A 19,142-nucleotide genomic window follows, 5' to 3' on the forward strand; every position below is an offset into this window, starting at 1 on the left:
GAGGGACAGAGAGATGGAGAGAGGTCAGATGAGCTCCTAAAAAATATATATATTTAGAGTTAGATAAACTTGGATTTTTTTGTCAGGAACATATACAGGATGCTACCCTCGACAACATAACCTTCACTCCAAATCAAAACTCAAAACCTACAACCTGATTTTGGACGGAATTACGGAATCACCTGGAAGGCTTACAACTACCAAAGATTATCATTCCAACGCTATACAGCAAATGCTCTGGAAAACAACAGAAACCTGAAAACACCATCCAACCTGGAACTGAGTGAGTCATGTTTAGTCTGAAGCTATATTTTATCTCCAAAAGCCAAGAAGAAAAATACATTACATTACTTTATAAGGGCTGAATGCTAAATTAAGGCTGCCAAGCTTGATACAACTTCAATTAGCACTGACGTGCCAAGGGAGAGGTGTCAAAGCCCTTTAGCCCAACAATGTCAGGAGAGTCGAACAGTCTACTCCAACCAAATGGAGAGGCCTTAGAAGCTGCCTCCCGCTGTTCAGAGGTAATTAAAATACAGTACCCTGTGTATGTAAAGAATGATAAGGCAAGAAAAGATCACAAAATGAAGGTCTTTATGGAAAATCAAGAGACACTTTTTGCTGACTATTATAAAAATGGGAACATCAGCAACCTCATCTTCCAAACAAACCATCCCCTGGCATGGCACAGTGCTATATTAGCACACTACCCCTCTGTTAAGAGAGGGGGGTGTTAACAAGGGGTGGAAACTCAGGATACTAGACAACGAGGACTCTGAGTCAGCTAATATATATCTCTATAAGTCTGGAAGAGTATTGGTACAGGGCAACCCCAAACAGTTTCAGCTGGACTTTCACCTAATCAAAGAATTCACCCAGCAGGAGAAGGTCTCCCTTGAGAAAGATACCCCCACCCCGAGCAGGTCAGACCAGACCTCTTCATTATATAACCCCACAGACGTGCAACCCCAAGACCTCTTCATTATATAACCCCACAGACATGCAACCCCAAGCGGAATGTCAACCTCCCAGCACAGAGTACTACCTCCTCTTTGAAATGAAGGATACATTTACCCAGCTGGAGGTAAGGCAGGTGGAGCTGGAACAGCAGGTGATTACACTCCAGTCAGCACAGACCCAAACCCAGACAACAGTCCGGCACAACAACACCCCCTTAACCAGACCCGGAGAGCTGGAGGTGGAGAGAGACATATCTGCACTCTGGACTGTGGTGAGACAACTTCAACAATATAAAAAGCAAGAGCAGAAGAACAGAGCACTAGAGGAGAGGATCAGACTGCTGGAGGAGAGGGTGAGGGGATGGCGTTTGACAGAGAACAACCCACTAGAGAGGTGGCCAACCCCGCAGAGAAGCCAGCAGAACAGCCCACCTCAGCTCCCGACAAAAGTCTCGTCACCAGAGCAGAACAGTCCACACCAGACCCTGACCATAGCGTCGACATCACAGCAGAACAGACAAACGAAGCACCCCAAGCCCAGGGGATCTCACCCCATCTGAGCACCCCCCCTGTCTGCCACCCTGATAGCCCTCCTGACAACCCCCCACACCCACTGAGGACATACACAAGACACAGATTGTACTCCTTATGGACTCAAATGGGAAATATATACAAGAAGAAAAACTAAACTCTGGTGTCCAAACACCCAGCACGCCCTAGACTTTCTGTCTGAGGACCAACTAGGTTCACCCAGACACATAATAATACACACAGGCACAAACGACCTGAGAGCCCAGCAGGAAAGGATGGCCACAGCACTGAAGGGAGTGATAGAAAAAGCTTCTTCTACTTTCCCCAACGCACAAGTGGTTATCTCCACCCTGCTACCACGAAAATACTTCCACCCTGCTACCATACAGCGGGTAAACGCAAGTATTTCGCGTGACTGAGCCTCAAAACCAAATGTTTTCCTGGCCCACCACTCCACCCTGGACTTGAACAGCCTCTGTGACCAGGACCACCTATACAAGGCAGCAGTGCCCACCTTCGCCGGACTCTAAAGGACATCGCTGTCAAACGCAGCCAGCTGTCAACACTTCACACAGGAGCAACAGATCAATAGACACCCCGCCCAGACCAGCGAGACACTCTTCCAGACCTGCGGGACCCCCCCCCCCCCGGACCTACACATAGAGGACCCACGCTGAGAGGACCTACATCCAGACCACAGCACCACCAGCCACCTACACACCCCCACCACAACCAATCAACACCCCACCCAAGTCAACCATGCCCACACTCCATTTAGGTCCCCTCAGATCAGACCTATGCCCCTCCTGCCCACCCCATGCACCCCACCCCCGCAAAGAGGGCCTCAACATGGAAGTCACACATACGCCCAGGCCGTGAGCGTGCAAACAGACCCAATGCCCACTCTTACTCTATCCCAAGCCAATGGCATGTACCAGATGCTCAGAATGCTCTGCTCACAGTTACTGGCCTGAGGCCAAACCACATGACCAACAACATTGGACACTTTATGGAACACAAAGCCTTCACTATCTCATCCTGGAATATCCAAGACCTGAGGTCATCTGCCTTTGGCCTAAAGAGCAGGAACCTGGACTTCATCAAAGAAATCGGAAATACAGACATTGTCATCCTACAAGAAACCTGGTATAGAGGAGACGGACCCGCTGGTTGCCCTCTAGGTTACAGAGAGCTGGTAGTCCCATCCACCAAACTACCAGGTGTGAAACAGGGAAGGGACTCAAGGGGGAAAGCTAATTTGGTATTGAGCAGACCTTACTCACTCCATTAAATTCATCAAAACAGGAACATTTTACATTTGGCTAGAAATTCAAAAGGAAATCATCTTAACTGAGAAAAATGTTGTCCTGTGTTCTACCTGTATCCCCCCCACTAGAATCCCATACTTTAATGAATACAGCTTCTCCATCCTGGAGGCAGAAATCAATCATTTCCAGACCCAGGGACAGGTACTAGTCTGTGGTGACCTAAATGCCAGAACCAGACAAGAACCTGACACCCCCAGCACACAGGGGGACAAACACCTGCCTGGAGGTGACAGCATTCCCTCCCCCATATGCCCCTCTAGGCACAACTACGACAACATAACCAACAAAAACAGGTCACAACTCCTGTAGCTCTGTCACACGCTGGATATGTACATAGTCAATGGTTGTCTTTGAAGGGACTTCTATGGTAGGTACACCTATAGCTCATCTCTTGGCAGTAGTACTGTAGACTACTTTATCACTGACCTCAACCCAGAGTCTCTCAGAGCGTTCACAGTCAGCCCACTGACACCCCTATCAGACCACAGCAAAATCACAGTCTACTTGAACAGAGCAATACTCAATCATGAGGCATCAAAGCCAAAGGAACTGAGTAATATTAAGAAATGCTATAGAGGGAAGGAATGTAGTTTGGAAACCTACCAAAAAACAATTAGGCAACAACAAATTCAATCCCTTTTAGACAACTTCCTGGACAAAACGTTCCACTGTAATAGTGATGGTGTAAACTTGGCAGTAGAAAATCTTAACAGTATATTTGACCTCTCAGCTTCTCTATCAAATCTAAAAATCTCAAATAGAAAACCGAAGAAAATTAACAACAATGACAAATGGTTTGATGAAGAATGCAACAATCTAAGAAAGAAATTGAGAATCCTGTCCAACCAAAAACATAGAGACCCGGAAAACCTGAGTCTACACCTTCACTATGGTGAATCACTAAAACAATACAGAAATACACTACGGAAAAAGAAGGAACAGCATGTCAGAAATCAGCTCAATGTAATTGAAAAATCCATAGACTCTAACCACTTCTGGGAAAATTGGAAAACTCTAAACAAACAATAACACAAAGAATTATCTATCCAAAAGGAAGATGTATAGGTAAACCACTTCTCCAATCTTTTTGGCTCTATAACGAAGAACAAACAGCAAAATCATATACATGATCAAATACAAATCTTAGAATCAACTATTAAAGACTACCAGAACCCACTGGATTCTGCAATTACCTTGAATGAACTATAGGACAAAATAAAAACCCTCCAACCCAAAAAGGCCTGTGGTGTTGATGGTATCCTCAATGAAATGATCAAATATACAGACAACAAATTCCAATTGGCTATACTAAAACTCTTTTTCATCATCCTTAGCTCTGGCATCTTCCCCAATATTTGGAACCAAGGACTGACTGATCACTCCAATCCACAAAAGTGGAGACAAATTTGACCCCAATAACTACTGTGGGATATGCGTCAACAGCAACGTTGGGAAAATCCTCTGCATTATCATTAACAGCAGACTCGTACATTTCCTCAGTGAAAGCAATGTACTGAGCAAATGTCAAATTGGCTTTTTACCAAATTATTTTGGCATGAGGGTCTGCTATACAAATTGATGGAAAGTGGTGTTTGGGGAAAAACATACGACATTATAAAATCCATGTACACAAACAACAAGTGTGCTGTTAAAATAGGCAAAAAACACACAGGGCCGTTGGATGAGACAGGGATGCAGCTTAAGCCCCACCCTCTTCAACATATATATCAACAAATTGGCGAGGGCACTAGAAAAGTCTGCAGCACCCGGCCTCACCCTACTAGAATCTGAAGTCAAATGTCTACTGTTTGCTGATGATCTGGTGTTTCTGTCACCAATCAAGGATGGCCTACAGCAGCACCTAGATCTTCTGCACAGTTTCAGCTAGACCTGGGCCCTGACAGTAAATCTCAGTAAGACCAAAATAATGGTGTTCCAAAAAAGGTCCAGTCGCCAGGACCACAAATACAAATGCCATCTAGACACCGTTAGCCTAGAGCACACAAAAAGCTATACATACCTTGGCCTAAACATCAGCGCCACAGGTAACTTCCACAAAGCTGTGAACGATCTGAGAGACAAGGCAAGAAGGGCATTCTATGCCATCAAAAGGAACATAAAATTCGACATACCAATTAGGATCTGGCTAAAAATACTTGAATCAGTTATAGAACTCATTGCCCTTTATGGTTGTGAGGTCTGGGGTCTGCTCATCAACCAAGATTTCACAAAATGGGACAAACACTAAATTGAGACTCTGCATGCAGAATTCTGCAAAAATATCCTCAGTGTACAACGTAGAACACCAAATAATGCATGCAGAGCAGAATTAGGCTGATACCCGCTAATTATCAAAATCCAAAAAAGAGCTGTTCAATTCTACAACCACCTAAAAGGTAGCGATTTCCAAACCTTCCATAACAAAACCATCACCTACAGAGAGATGAACCTGGAGAAGAGTCCCCTAAGCAAGCTGGTCCTGGGGCTCTGTTCACAAACACAAACACACCCCACATAGCCCCAGGACAGCAACACAATTAGACCCAACCAAATCAGGAGAAAACAAAAAGATCATTACTTGACACATTGGAAAGAATCGACAAAAAAACGGAGAAAACTAGAATGCTATTTGGCCCTAAACAGAGAGTACACAGTGGCAGAATACCTGACCACTGTGACTGACTCAAACTTAAGGAAAGCTTTGACTATGTACAGACTCAGTGACCATAGCCATGCTATTGAGAAAGGCCGCCGTAGGCAGACCTGGCTCTCAAGAAAAGACAGGCTATGTGCACAATGCACACAAAATGAGGTGGAAACTGAGCTGCACTTCCTAATCTCCTGCCCAATGTATGACCAAATTAGAGACACATATTTCCCTCAGATTACACAGATCCACAAAGAATTTGAAAACAAACCCGATTTTGATAAACTCCCATATCTACTGGGTGAAATAACAGTGTGCCATCACAGCAGAAAGATTTGTGACCTGTTGCCACAAGAAAAGGTCAACCAGTGAAGAACAAACACCATTGTAAATACAACCCACATTTATGCTTATTTATTTCCCCTTTTGTACTTTAACCATTTGTACATCGTTACAACACCATATATATATTCAGTTGAAGTCGGAAGTTTAGATACACTTAGGTTGGAGTCATTAAAACTTGTTTTTCAACCACTCCACAAATTTCTTGTTAACAAACTATAGTTTTGGCAAGTCGGTTAGGACATCTACTTTGTGCATGACACAAGAATTTTTCCAACAATTGTTTACAGACAGATTATTTCACTTATAACTCACTGTATCACAATTCTAGTGGGTCAGAAGTTTACATACACTAAGTTGACTGTGCCTTTAAACAGCTTGGAAAATTCCAGAAAATTATGTCATGGCTTTAGAAGCTTCTGATAGGCTAATTGACATAATTTGAGTCAACTGGAGGTGTACATGTGGATGTATTTCAAGGCCTACCTTCAAACTAAGTGCCTCTTTGCTTGACATCATGGCAAAATCAAAAGAAATCAGCCAAGACCTCAGAAAAAAATTGTAGACCTCCACATGTCTGGTTCATCCTTGGGTTCATCTGTACAAACAATAGTATGCAAGTATAAACATCATGGGACGATGCAGCCGTCATACCGCTCAGGAAGGAGACGCGTTCTGTCTCCTAGAGATGAACGTACTTTTGTGCGAAAAGTGCAAATCAATCCCAGAACAATAGCAAAAGACCTTGTGAAGTTGCTGGAGGAAACAGGTACAAAAGTATCAGTAAAACGAGTCCTATATCGACATAAACTGAAACGCCGCTCAGCAAGGAAGAAGCCACTGCTCCAAAACCGCCATAAAAAAGCCAGACTATGGTTTGTAACTGCACATGGGAACAAAGATCGTACTTTTTGGAGAAATGTCCTCTGGTCTGATGAAACAAAAATAGAACTGTTTGGCCATAACGACCATCATTATGTTTGGAGAAAAAAAGGGGAGACTTGCAAGCCGAAGAACACCATCCCAACCGTGAAGCACGGGGTGGCAGCATCATGTTGTGGGGGTGCTTTGCTGCAGGAGGGTCTGGTGTACTTCACAAAATAGATGGCATCATGAGGTAGGAAAATTATGTGGATATTTTTATTTTTATTTCACCTTTATTTAACCAGGTAGGCAAGTTGAGAACAAGTTCTCATTTACAATTACGACCTGGCCAAGATAAAGCAAAGCAGTTTGACACATACAACAACACAGAGCTACACATGGAGTAAAACAAACATACAGTCAATAATACAGTAAAAAAGTAGGTCTATATACAATGTGAGCAAATGAGGGGCACAAAAAGGCCATGGTGGCGAAGTACATACAATATAGCAAGTAAAACACTGGAATGGTAGATTTGCACTGGAAGAAAGTGCAAAGTAGGAATATAAATAATGGGGTGCAAAAGAGCAAAATAAATAAATAAATAAATACAGTAGGGGAAGAGGTAGATGTTTGGGATAAATTATAGATGGGCTATGTACAGGTGCAGTAATCTGTGAGCTGCTCTGACAGCTGGTGCTTAAAGCTAGTGAGGGAGATAAGTGTTTCCAGTTTCAGAGATTTTTGTAGTTCGTTCCAGTCATTGGCAGCAGAGAACTGGAAGGAGAGGCGGCCAAAGGAGGAATTGGCTTTGGGAGTGACCAGTGAGATATACCTGCTGGAGCGCATGCTAAAGGTGGGTGCTGCAATGGTGACCAGCGAGCTGAGATAAGGGGGGACTTTACCTAGCAGGGTCTTGTAGATGACCTGGAGCCAGTGGGTTTGGCGACGAGTATGAAGCGAGGGCCATCCAACGAGAGCGTAGAGGTAGCAGTGGTGGGTAGTATATGGGGCTTTGGTGACAAAACGGATGGCACTGTGATAGACTGCATCCAATTTATTGAGTAGGGTATTGGAGGCTATTTTGTAAATGACATCGCCGAAGTCGAGGATCGGTAGGATGGTCAGATTTACGAGGGTATGTTTGGCAGCATGAGTGAAGGATGCTTTGTTGCAAAATAGGAAGCCAATTCTAGATTTAACTTTGGATTGGAGATGTTTGATGTGAGTCTGGAAGGAGAGTTTACAGTCTAACCATACACCTAGGTATTTGTAGTTGTCCACATATTCTAAGTCAGAACCGTCCAGAGTAGTGATGCTGGACGGGCGGGCAGGTGCAGGCAGCGATCGGTTGAAGAGCATGCATTTAGTTTTACTTGTATTTAAGAGCAGTTGGAGGCCACGGAAGGAGAGTTGTATGGCATTGAAGCTCGTCTGGAGGGTTGTTAACACAGTGTCCAAAGAAGGGCCAGAAGTATACAGAATGGTGTCGTCTGCGTAGAGGTGGATCAGAGACTCACCAGCAGCAAGAGCGACATCATTGACGTATACAGAGAAGAGAGTCGGCCAAATAATTGAACCCTGTGGCACCCCCATAGAGACTGCCAGAGGTCCGGACAACAGGCCCTCCGATTTGACACACTGAACTCTATCAGAGAAGTAGTTGGTGAACCAGGCGAGGCAATCATTAGAGAAACCAAGACTATTGAGTTTGCCGATGAGGATGTGGTGATTGACAGAGTCGAAAGCCTTGGCCAGGTCAATGAATACAGCTGCACAGTATTGTTTCTTATCAATGGCGGTTAAGATATCGTTTAGGACCTTGAGCGTGGCTGAGGTGCACCCATGACCAGCTCTGAAACCAGATTGCATAGCGGAGAAGGTGCGGTGGGATTCGAAATGGTCGGTAATCTGTTTGTTGACTTGGCTTTCGAAGACCTTAGAAAGGCAGGGTAGGATAGATATAGGTCTGTAGCAGTTTGGGTCAAGAGTGTCCCACCCTTTGAAGAGGGGGATGACCGCAGCTGCTTTCCAATCTTTGGAAATCTCAGACGACACGAAAGAGAGATTGAACAGGCTAGTAATAGTGGTTGCAACAATTTCGGCAGATAATTTTAGAAAGAAAGGGTCCAGATTGTCTAGCCTGGTTGATTTGTAGGGGTCCAGATTTTGCAGCTCTTTCAGAACATCAGCTGACTGGATTTGGGAGAAGGAGATAATGGGGAAGGCTTGGGCGAGTTGCTGTGGGGGGTGCAGTGCTGTTGACCGGGGTAGGGGTAGCCAGGTGTAAAGCATGGCCAGCCGTAGAAAAATGCTTATTGAAATTCTCAATTATAGTGGATTTATCGGTGGTGACAGAGTTTCCTATCCTCAGTGCAGTGGGCAGCTGGGAGAAAGTGCTCTTATTCTCCATGGACTTTACAGTGGCCCAGAACTTTTTTGAGTTTGTGTTGCAGGAAGCAAATTTCTGCTTGAAAAAGCTAGCCTTGGCTTTTCTAACTGCCTGTGTATATTGGTTTCTAACTTCCCTGAAAAGTTGATATACTGAAGCAACATCTCAAGACATCAGTCAGGAAGTTAAAGCTTGGTCGCAAATGGGTATTCCAAGTGGACAATGACCCCAAGCATACTTCCAAAGTTGTGGCAAAATGGCTTAAGGACAACAAAGTCAAGGTATTAGAGTGGCCATCACAAAGCCCTGACCTCAATCCGATAGAACATTTTTGGGCAGAACTGAAAAAGCGTGTGCGAGCAAGGAGGCCTACAAACCTGACTCCGTTACACCAGCTCTGTCAGGAGGAATGGGCCAAAATTCACCCAACTTATTGTGGGAAGCTTGTGGAAGGCTACCCGAAACGTTTGACCCAAGTTAAACAGTTTAAAGGCAATGCTACCAAATACTAATTGAGTGTATGTAAACTTCTGACCCACTGGGAATGTGATGAAAGAAATAAAAGCTGATAAATAAATCATTCTCTCCACTAATACTCTGACATTTCACATTCTTAAAATAAAGTGGTGATCCTAGCTGACCTAAGACTGGGGATTTTTACTAGGATTAAATGTCAGGAATTAAGAAAAACTGAGTTTACATGTATTTAGCTAAGGTGTATGTAAACTTCAGACTTCAACTGTACATAATATGACATTTGTAATGTCTTTATTCTTTTGGAACTTCTGTGAGTGTAATGTTTACTGTTCATTTTTATTGTTTATTTCACTTTTGTATATTATCTACTCCACTTGCTTTGGCAATGTTAACATATGTTTCCCATGCCAATAAAGCCTCTTGAATTGAATTGAATTGAGAGGAATGAACGGACAGAGATATGGGGAGCAAGAGAGAGAGAGGGACAGAGAGGGAGACATACAAAGAGGGTTAGGGTTAGGGGCTGACCTCAAGTGACAGGTGACTGACCTCGCGTTTGCTCTTGAGCACCCTCTCCACATCCCTGCTGGAAGTGGACGGAGCAGCAGAACTCCTGTAGGAGTCCCTCTGCTGCACCTTCATCTGGAGCTGACGAACACGCTCTTCTGCTGCTAGGGCTAGACACACACACACATACAGGGAGGAATCAGCAAAAATATGCACACCCACACTCACATTTAATCACCACACAATCACAATTAATCACCACTCACCCACATTTAATCACCCACACACACATTTAATCACCACACACCCACATTTAATCACCACACACAAACACACACACACACACACACACACACAAACAAACACACACACACACACACACACACATTTAATCACCACACACATATCACCACTCACTCACTCACTCACTCACTCACTCACGTTTACAGACAAAATCAAGTCAAGAAAGCCACACACACCTTGCTCTACGGGGCTGCTGCTCTTGTCTGGGACCTGTGGGAGTTGTCTGACCCTGCGAGCTGCTGACGAGGACATCACTGAGGAGGACAGAGACGCACCACCTTGGAGGTGGCCCCTGAGAGAGAGAGAGAGAGAGAGAGAGAGAGAGAGAGAGAGAGATGGAACGAGAGAGAGGATGAGAGAATGCACCCACTACTAGATTCACTGTTAGACACAGAGTTTTGACACATTGGAACTAAGAAGAGCACGAGACAGAGTCAAGCTTGGTAGGAAAGTGAGGGGAAGTGTACTACTGGTGGCTGGTGTGAGGTCTTGTAGCAAAAAGAGCTTGATACATTTAGACCGTGAAAAACGTAGACAATTAGCATTATTGAGTGTACAAAACATTAAGGACACCTTCCTAATATTGAGTGGCAATCCACCCTACCCCTTTTGTCTTGCCCATTCACCCTCTCAATGGCACACACAATCCATGTCTAAATTGTCTCAAGGTTTAAAAATCCTTCTTTAGCCTGTCTCCTCCCGTTCATCTACACTGATTGAAGTGGATTTAACAAGTGACATCAATACAGGGATCATAGCTTTCACCTGGATTCACCTGGTCATCTATGTTATGTTCTTAATGTTTTGTACACTCAGTGTACACTTACACACAAACGCACACACACACACACACACACACACACACACACACACACACACACACACACACACACACACACACACACACACAACCCACCACACACTGGCCCATGGCTGGGGTACAATATCAAATAAATAGTGCATTATAGGCAGTGGAATCATGGAGGAAGGCAACAGCTCTATCTCTCTCAGGCCGCTCCTCCAAGGGGACTGAGGTGAGGGGTCAGAGGTCAGCACCTGTATGGTTTGGGTGAGCCCGGGGCCAACTCTCGGAGGGTCCCCTTACCGAGCGGCCGCAGGGGAGGGGGCCGTCCTTGGGACCCTCTCAGGATGGAGGTGGGCTTTATTCTGGGGGCCGCAACACACACACCACACACACCATATGCAACACACACAGCATACACACCACACACACCACACACCATACACACCATACACACCACACACACCACACACACCATACACACCACACACACCACACACACCACACACACACCACACACACCACACACACCACACACACCATACACACCGTGTGCACAAAGTCGCAGCATGCAAAAATGAAAGAAAAGAACAGAATAGAGGCAAAAAGGAAAAGATGAAAAAAAGGAAAAATTATGAAAAAGAAGAAGCTTTGTCAAACATATTGAAATCAGCATACACAGTGTGAGAGACATCTCAGAAGAAACCATCGTTAAAGGTGCAGGTCAAACAACCTGATTCCATATTAGGAAAGACCCCACCTTGATACTGAACTGCCAATTACAAACGCAAGCTCATCTTGCCTCCATCTCAGCGAATCCTGACCCACGCATGCTTATGTTAGCATCCCCATGCTAACCGCTGTACTGCACTGCAGCCCAGTACAGTACATGTGTACGTGACTTAATCTGATAGATTATTCCAAAATCAACGTTTAAAATTGTGGTAATGTGGATGAACTGGTGGACAGAAAAGAGGGGGACCCCCACTAGAGGTAAAAGTCACCATTTGGTACAGATTTAGGATCAGTTTACCACAAACAAATCCTAACCTCAATTATTGTGGGGGAAAACTGATCTTAGATCAGTGTCTAAAGGGAACTTCATCCTAGACTGGGAATTTGTGGGAGGGGACAGACTATGATGGCAGGATGAATCTCGCAATGAGATTCACATGCTCGACTCAAACTTTAATTTCAATTCTGTACTGATGTGAATGGGAGATTTTATGAAAGTTTGAGGATTGGGCCAGAAGTGATGATGTTGAAAAACAAAAATCAGGGTATATGTTATGGTTGGCCCCCTTACCTGTCGTTGTCAGGGAGCTTCTTGCCCAGAGTGTGACAGGTGGATGAGTCCAGGCTCCGAGTTTGCCTGGGAGATGGGAGATGAGTGGAAAACAGAAACAAACGGATGGAGGGATGAATAAATAAACGGAGAGAGTATGGGACAGGGGTAAACAGCTGGGGTAAGTGAGAGAAGTCAGATTTTCTATTCGTAATGAAACGTCTAGCCTTATGCTCTACAGAAGACAAGCCAGTTAGGCGATTGATTTGATTAAGTTGTCAATACACATCAATGGAATATGGAGTATGGAACAATGATCATGAAGAAGCATCACATATGTAGCCATTGAACAAGTAATGTGTGTGTATGTATGTATGTGTGTGTGTGTACCTCTTCTTTGCACTGAGGTGGTTAACTGTCTCCTGTCTAGGTACTAGAGGTTCCATCATCCACTTGCTTCATACACACCACAAACACGAGGGTGATTAGATGACATGATGAGAAACACACACACACACAAACAGACACACTTACACACACACAACACTTACATAGATATAAACTCAACTTTAATCCTGAATTATGTTGAATTTGTTAGGAATATGAAAGACACACATTACCGTTAATGATAAAAGCTCAGTTGGCCAATGCAGTAGACATACAAAAACATCTGAACTCCTTATCAATTCCTAGACTAAAAAAGCAAAATAGCTCAGCGATTCTAAAGGAGAAGTTAGAGGCTGCTAGAATGCTAGAATACTATCTGGATTGTGGAACACAAACTACAGACTGTTAGATTCTAGAATAAAAACTACAAGCCACAGGGATTCTAAGGAACAAACGCAAGACACTAGTCCATACTATGCCAAAAGACCCTGTACATAGTCCCATTGAGAAAAATGATCGATTGCGATACGTTTAGGGTTAGAAGTTAGCTAATTATTAGTGTTTGCATTTGGGTTTAGTACAGGCGTGGGGGTTAGGGTTGGGGTCAGCTGCTAACAGGGGGGATGGGGGGTGGGGGTGGGAGCGGTGGGGAAGGGGTACCTGTCGTCTTCTGGGGAGGCGTGTTGGATTAGAATCCTGGGGCTGGCGGGGCGTCTGCGGGGCAGAGACTGGGAGCAGCTGAGACCCAGCAGCACCCACGGTGGACACACAGAGAAACACATGCATCATGGATCACCTGCACTCTCATAGGGGCTGTATCAAGTTCATGGGTCTATCTCTGAGTCTCAGTTTAAGGCTGTTCCCACAAAAATGCACAGATCATTTCAGACTCCTCCCACAAAAAAGGACCCTCCCTTTAAGGCATCTCATAAAGTAGCTATGTACAAACAGTCACTCCAGCAGACTCTACAAAGAGAATGGATTACTACAGATACTGCACTACTTTGCACTAGCACTATACCAATCCTTTTACACAAACCTTAAGAGTGTACTTAAAACTACATCCACCACACCGTCCTCAACAAACTCACACTCTCACACACACACACAGGTGGTAGATTGTCTGAGGCTGGATGCAGGCAGTGTACAGGTCAGTGGGCTGGTACCTTTGGGGATCTGGTGAAGGAACACTATGGTTCCTTTCTGGGTTCAGACAGTTGGTGCTAGCACTCCTAGTCTTAACCCTGTCCAGAGAGGTATGTAGATCACTAGCTCAATAACATGCCATCCAATGCAGGAGCGGAGAGGAGCGGACACAGAACAAAGAAGAGGAAAATGGAAAAGAAAGAGATGTTAGGTTCCTAAATCATAAAGGACATGCTAGTCTGAACGTTGTTTTAAGTGATTAGACGATTGATTGGAGTCAATACAAGTCATTCAGCGTTGGGGAGTAGTGAACTATATGTATTTCAATTAGTAACTTAACTGCATTGACAGTTGTATTTGAACTAAATTCCAATCTTGGTAGTGTTTTCAGTAGTTAAATACTTTATTACCATGTAGTGGTGTAGCTAACAACTGGAAGTACACACTACTTTTTTTGCAAAAATAAAATATGGGTGGTAGACAAGAATTTCCTTTTTTTTTTGTTAGCATTAGACCTGCCAAATTCTCACTTGAAACATAGTTTTTAGTCCATGACATTTCAGATTTAAATATGATACTTTTTCGCAGTTAACTACTTTTTCATAGAAACTTACTTAGTAAGTTAAGTAGACTATATTTTCATAAGGCTAGCTTTAGTGTAGCTTAACTTTTAGAGTGAGAAGTAACCGGTAGCTTGGAAAAAGATATTTTCAGAGTAACTTCCCCAACACTGAAGACATTGTCAGGTAGTGAGATAGCCAGGTTGTCATGGAGACCTGTTCTCCGGTTGTCAGAAGAGTTGGTGAACATGGTATGAGGAGGTCATTGAGGGCTGAAGGTGTGTGTGTCTTACCTAATGGTGATCTCATCTGTAAACCTGAGAACAGGTTGTGTGAAAGAGCTGCGTATTGCCGTGACAACGCTGGATCGCACCATTGAGCAAGTCTTTAGACATGCAGGCAGTGTGGAACTTTACTCAAGACAATGAAAAGAGTAACATAGAAAAAGCATGCAATAAACAGACAACAAAAACCAACTTAACATCAAACAAACAGAGGCCAAGAGTGGGAAAGGATGTGGTAGCCTACAACTATGGACAATACTCATATGGGCAAGATAACTGTTTTTGGAGCGCAAACTGAACTACTTTCAATTCTTGCTCCAAGTCAATTGATGGAATTCATCACAAAAAATACGGAAGATAAACATCAGTAAGACCAGGATACAGTCGGGTGCATATGATGTAGTTATACGAGGTCAACTCAAGGGATATTACCTCCTGAACATAAAACTACAGAAGTATCAACACTGACGGCGGTACAAAGTTAGGAGGGGGGCCATTTTCTAACACAACCTTGCTCTCTTCTTCCACGTACCTGTAAATGTCCTTGTGGATGCCATTGACTAAGAGAGGCATCTTAGGGGGTAGTGTGGTACTGTGTCTAGAAGAGCCCCTGGGGTGAGTCGTGTGACGTATGTGTGCATGCAGGAGACGTAGATAGAAAACGGGGAAGGAGGAAGATGGATTAACAGAATGTAAACATGGTTCCTAAAATACTACCAAAGAAAGACAGGAGAGCAGCATGCCAGCTGAGTGCATGTATGTCAGGCTTTTCCAGCCTCTACCAGCCATACTTTACCACTTACCTATGTGGGTGGGCTCACTGGGACAGTATTGCACCTTTGTCCAATATACTGGATCTTTTACATTTTTACAGACACTCTTATCCAGAGCGACTTACAGCAGCGATTAGGGTTAAGTGCCTTGCTCAAGGGCACATCGACAAATGTTTCACCTAGCCGGTTCCAAACCAGCAACCTTTGGGTTACTGGCCCAACGCTCTTAACAGCTAGACTACCTGCCGTCCAGTAACGCACTGAACTAAAGTGGCCTCTAATGTTGGAGGAACATTATTTCGGCCATGAATGGACCAGAATAGCTACATGACGCTAACTCTGAATAACTAGCTGCCCCTCAGGCATTGGCCAGGGTCAGCAGAGGCTATGTGCGGTCAGTAGTGGACAGTCCCAGTGTTGATGTCTGGGTGGGTTGCGTCACTGTCACACGGGACAGGATGGACACACTGAAATGTCCATTACTCTCTCACACACATTATGACAGAATAAGACGCATTTAGGAGATTGAGTGAAGTCATCAAGAAATATACATCCGTCTTTATGCAGCGCCAATATTCATGTATAAAAAGGCTTAGGATAAAGGTTGATAAGGCTAGTGCGAATGAGGATGATGATCATATCTAATACTACCACTACTAATAATAATATTACAATATCAAATAAAACATGTGATGACACCTGTTTACCTTTCAGTGTGTAGGCATTCTGCACTTTTGCCCCGCATTGACTGGTGGATCAGGATGACCTCACTGTAGTTACCATGGGGATGGATGACACATGAGGAAGTAAACAACGAAGCCAAACCAGAGGACAGAGAAAGAACAGCGATACAAAGCTGAGCCAGCGGAGAACAATGGGACAGGTAGAAGTTACCCCTAACCATAGATCTAGGATCAGATGATTCTACCCCATTTCCCAACCCTAACCATTACAGGGGATGAACAAATCTGACCCTGTATCAGTGGTTAGGGGAAACTTCTACATACTCCGATGACAGCAACTCTTGTCTCATGGCAATAACATAATCGAGTCTGAATCAACAAACAACAGAGACCAAACAAACAAGTGGCCAGCCATATCCAAACATAGTCCCCACAATTCATTATACTGAATCACAGAAAGACAGAGAGAAGAAGACAAAGGAAGAAATTAAACCGAAGGTACTGTCTGAACTGAAAGAGATGGCAGGGAAAGGGAATCCATGGCTACCTGATTGTACACACACACACACACACACACACACACACACACACACACACACACACACACACACACACACACACACACACACACACACACACACACACACACACACACACACACACACACACACACACACACACACACACACACACACACACACACACACACACACACACACACACACACACACACATACATACATACATACATACATACATACATACATACATACATACATACATACATACATACACACACACACACACACACAAACACACAGAAACACACACCTGTCATCTACATAGTCCTGCTCCTGGTAGTGTCCTCTGGTAGAGTCGTAGTAGCGGGTGGGAGAACGAGACCTCCTACTATGGTGGATCTCATCATCCAAACTCCTGATACAGAGGCGAGAGATATGGAGATATGGGACAGGGAGAGAGTTGGAAAGAGATAAGGGGGGAGAACAAGGCTTTTAGCTGTGGTAACACCGTACAAGTTGGCTGTGTTGGCAGTGATAATAGTAAAAGCAATATTCTCAGCGCTACTTGTTCTGGATCACGAAAATGCCAAAACAAAAAGTGGTCCTTCAAGTTTTCTCCTCCCTCTCCTCCCCCTTCTTCTTCATCAACACCCCTTCTTCCCCCTCTCCTCTCCTCTCACCTCTGGGTGGGCACATTGGCGGGTCGTGATCGCCCCCTGCCCTGTTCCTCTCTGTGAGGAGAGACAGATCGAGAGCGATGCTGGGGTGTCCTCTTCTGCTCCGGCACCTCCAGAGTAGTGGCGTGGGGATCCTTCTGCTGCCTCCCCCTCTCCCGCGAACCCCTCTCGGCAGCTACACACACCCACAGGGGGAGAGAAGATGTGTTCATAAAAGCAAACATACATACGATATATTGTACCAAACTGGCACAATTGCAGGCAAGTTGACATTTATGAGATTTTGAAATGTCTATATAAACTTCATTATATTTTTTTTGTAATATCTCAGTAATATCTCAAACACACACACACACACACACACACACACACACACACACACACACACACACACACACACACACACACACACACACACACACACACACACACACACACACACACAATAGGGTAAGTAGACCACAGAGATAACAAAGAGATATATTGTGAACACACATCGCACATGCATCTGTCTGTGACTTACGCTGCAGCTTCTTGCTGGGTGTGTCTGTATTTCTGCGGGGCATGTAAGGGGATGGCCAGGGCAGGGGGATAGACGACACGTCGTGGGTCTGCAGCTTGTACCAGTGAGGCTTGTCATCCAACGGGGCTGTCTCCAGCTCTATTAGGATCTAGACATACGTAACCAATATAAACAAGATCAATCAGTTACACACAAGGCCAATGACAGCAATTCATCCACTCCTAGATGCACAATTGAAAGCATCCTGTCGGGCTGTATCACCGCCTGGTTCGGCAACTGCACCGCACGCAACCGCAGGGCTCTCCAGAGGGTGGTGCGGTCTGCCTAAAACATCACCGGGGGCACACTGCCTGCCCTCCAGGACACCTACAGCACCCGATGTCACAGGAAAGCCAGAAAGATCATCAAGGACATCAACCACCCGAGCCATGGCCTGTTCACCCCGCTATCATCCAGAAGGCGAGGTCAGTACAGGTGCATCAAAGATGGGACCTAGAGACTGAAAAGCAGTTTCTATCTCAAGGCCATCAGACCGTTAATTAGCCATCACTAGCCAGTTACCACTTGGTTAGTCAACCCTGCATCTTATAGGCTGCTGCCCTATGTACATAGACATGGAATCACTGGTCACTTTAATAATGGAACACTAGTCAGTTTAATAATGTTTACATAATGCTTTACACATTTCATATGCACAGTGCATTCAGAAAGTATTCAGACCGCTTGATTCTTTTCCACATTGTGATGCGTTACATCATTTTTAAATGGAAGAAGTTTGGAACCACCAAGACTCTTCCTAGAGCTGGCTGCCTGGCCAAACTGAGCAATCGGGGGAGAAGGGCTTTGTCAGGGAGGTGACCAAGAACCTGATGGTCACTCTGACAGAGCTCCAGGGTTTATCTGTGGAGATCGGAGAACCTTCTAGAAGGACAACCATCTCTGCAGCACTCCACCAATCAAGCCTTTATGATAGAGTGGCCAGACGGAAGCCAGTAAAATGTGTCTTTCAGTAAAAGGCACCTGACAGCCCGCTTGGTGTTTGCCAATAGGCACCTAAACACTCTCAGACCATGAGACCTGAAAATAGCTGTTCAGCGACGCTCCCCATCCAACGTGACAGAGCATGTAAGGATCTGCAGAGAAGAATGGGT

General features: G+C 44.6%; 1 protein-coding gene across 17 annotated transcripts in view; it reads right to left on the reverse strand.

Annotated features, from left to right (window-relative positions):
• Positions 1-19,142, reverse strand: part of LOC106577074 (regulating synaptic membrane exocytosis protein 1) — a 71,291-nt gene that overhangs the window by 7,035 nt on the left and 45,114 nt on the right. For 8 of the 17 annotated variants that reach the window (XM_045700822.1, XM_045700835.1, XM_045700825.1 and 5 more), the window contains 10 exons: positions 17,992-18,139; positions 17,472-17,643; positions 17,102-17,206; positions 16,295-16,357; positions 13,991-14,092; positions 13,485-13,562; positions 12,828-12,893; positions 12,459-12,524; positions 10,527-10,642; positions 10,069-10,217 (listed from right to left, as the gene is read on the reverse strand). In XM_045700822.1, the coding sequence (XP_045556778.1) occupies positions 10,069-10,217; positions 10,527-10,642; positions 12,459-12,524; positions 12,828-12,893; positions 13,485-13,562; positions 13,991-14,092; positions 16,295-16,357; positions 17,102-17,206; positions 17,472-17,643; positions 17,992-18,139 (1,065 nt within the window). The remainder of the gene's footprint in view (positions 1-10,068; positions 10,218-10,526; positions 10,643-12,458; positions 12,525-12,827; positions 12,894-13,484; positions 13,563-13,990; positions 14,093-16,294; positions 16,358-17,101; positions 17,207-17,471; positions 17,644-17,991; positions 18,140-19,142) is intronic. The other 9 variants (XM_045700834.1, XM_045700832.1, XM_045700823.1 and 6 more) reach the window with 8 other exon arrangements.

This window comes from Salmo salar, chromosome ssa18 (assembly GCF_905237065.1).
Source record: "Salmo salar chromosome ssa18, Ssal_v3.1, whole genome shotgun sequence".
NCBI lineage: Eukaryota > Metazoa > Chordata > Actinopteri > Salmoniformes > Salmonidae > Salmo > Salmo salar.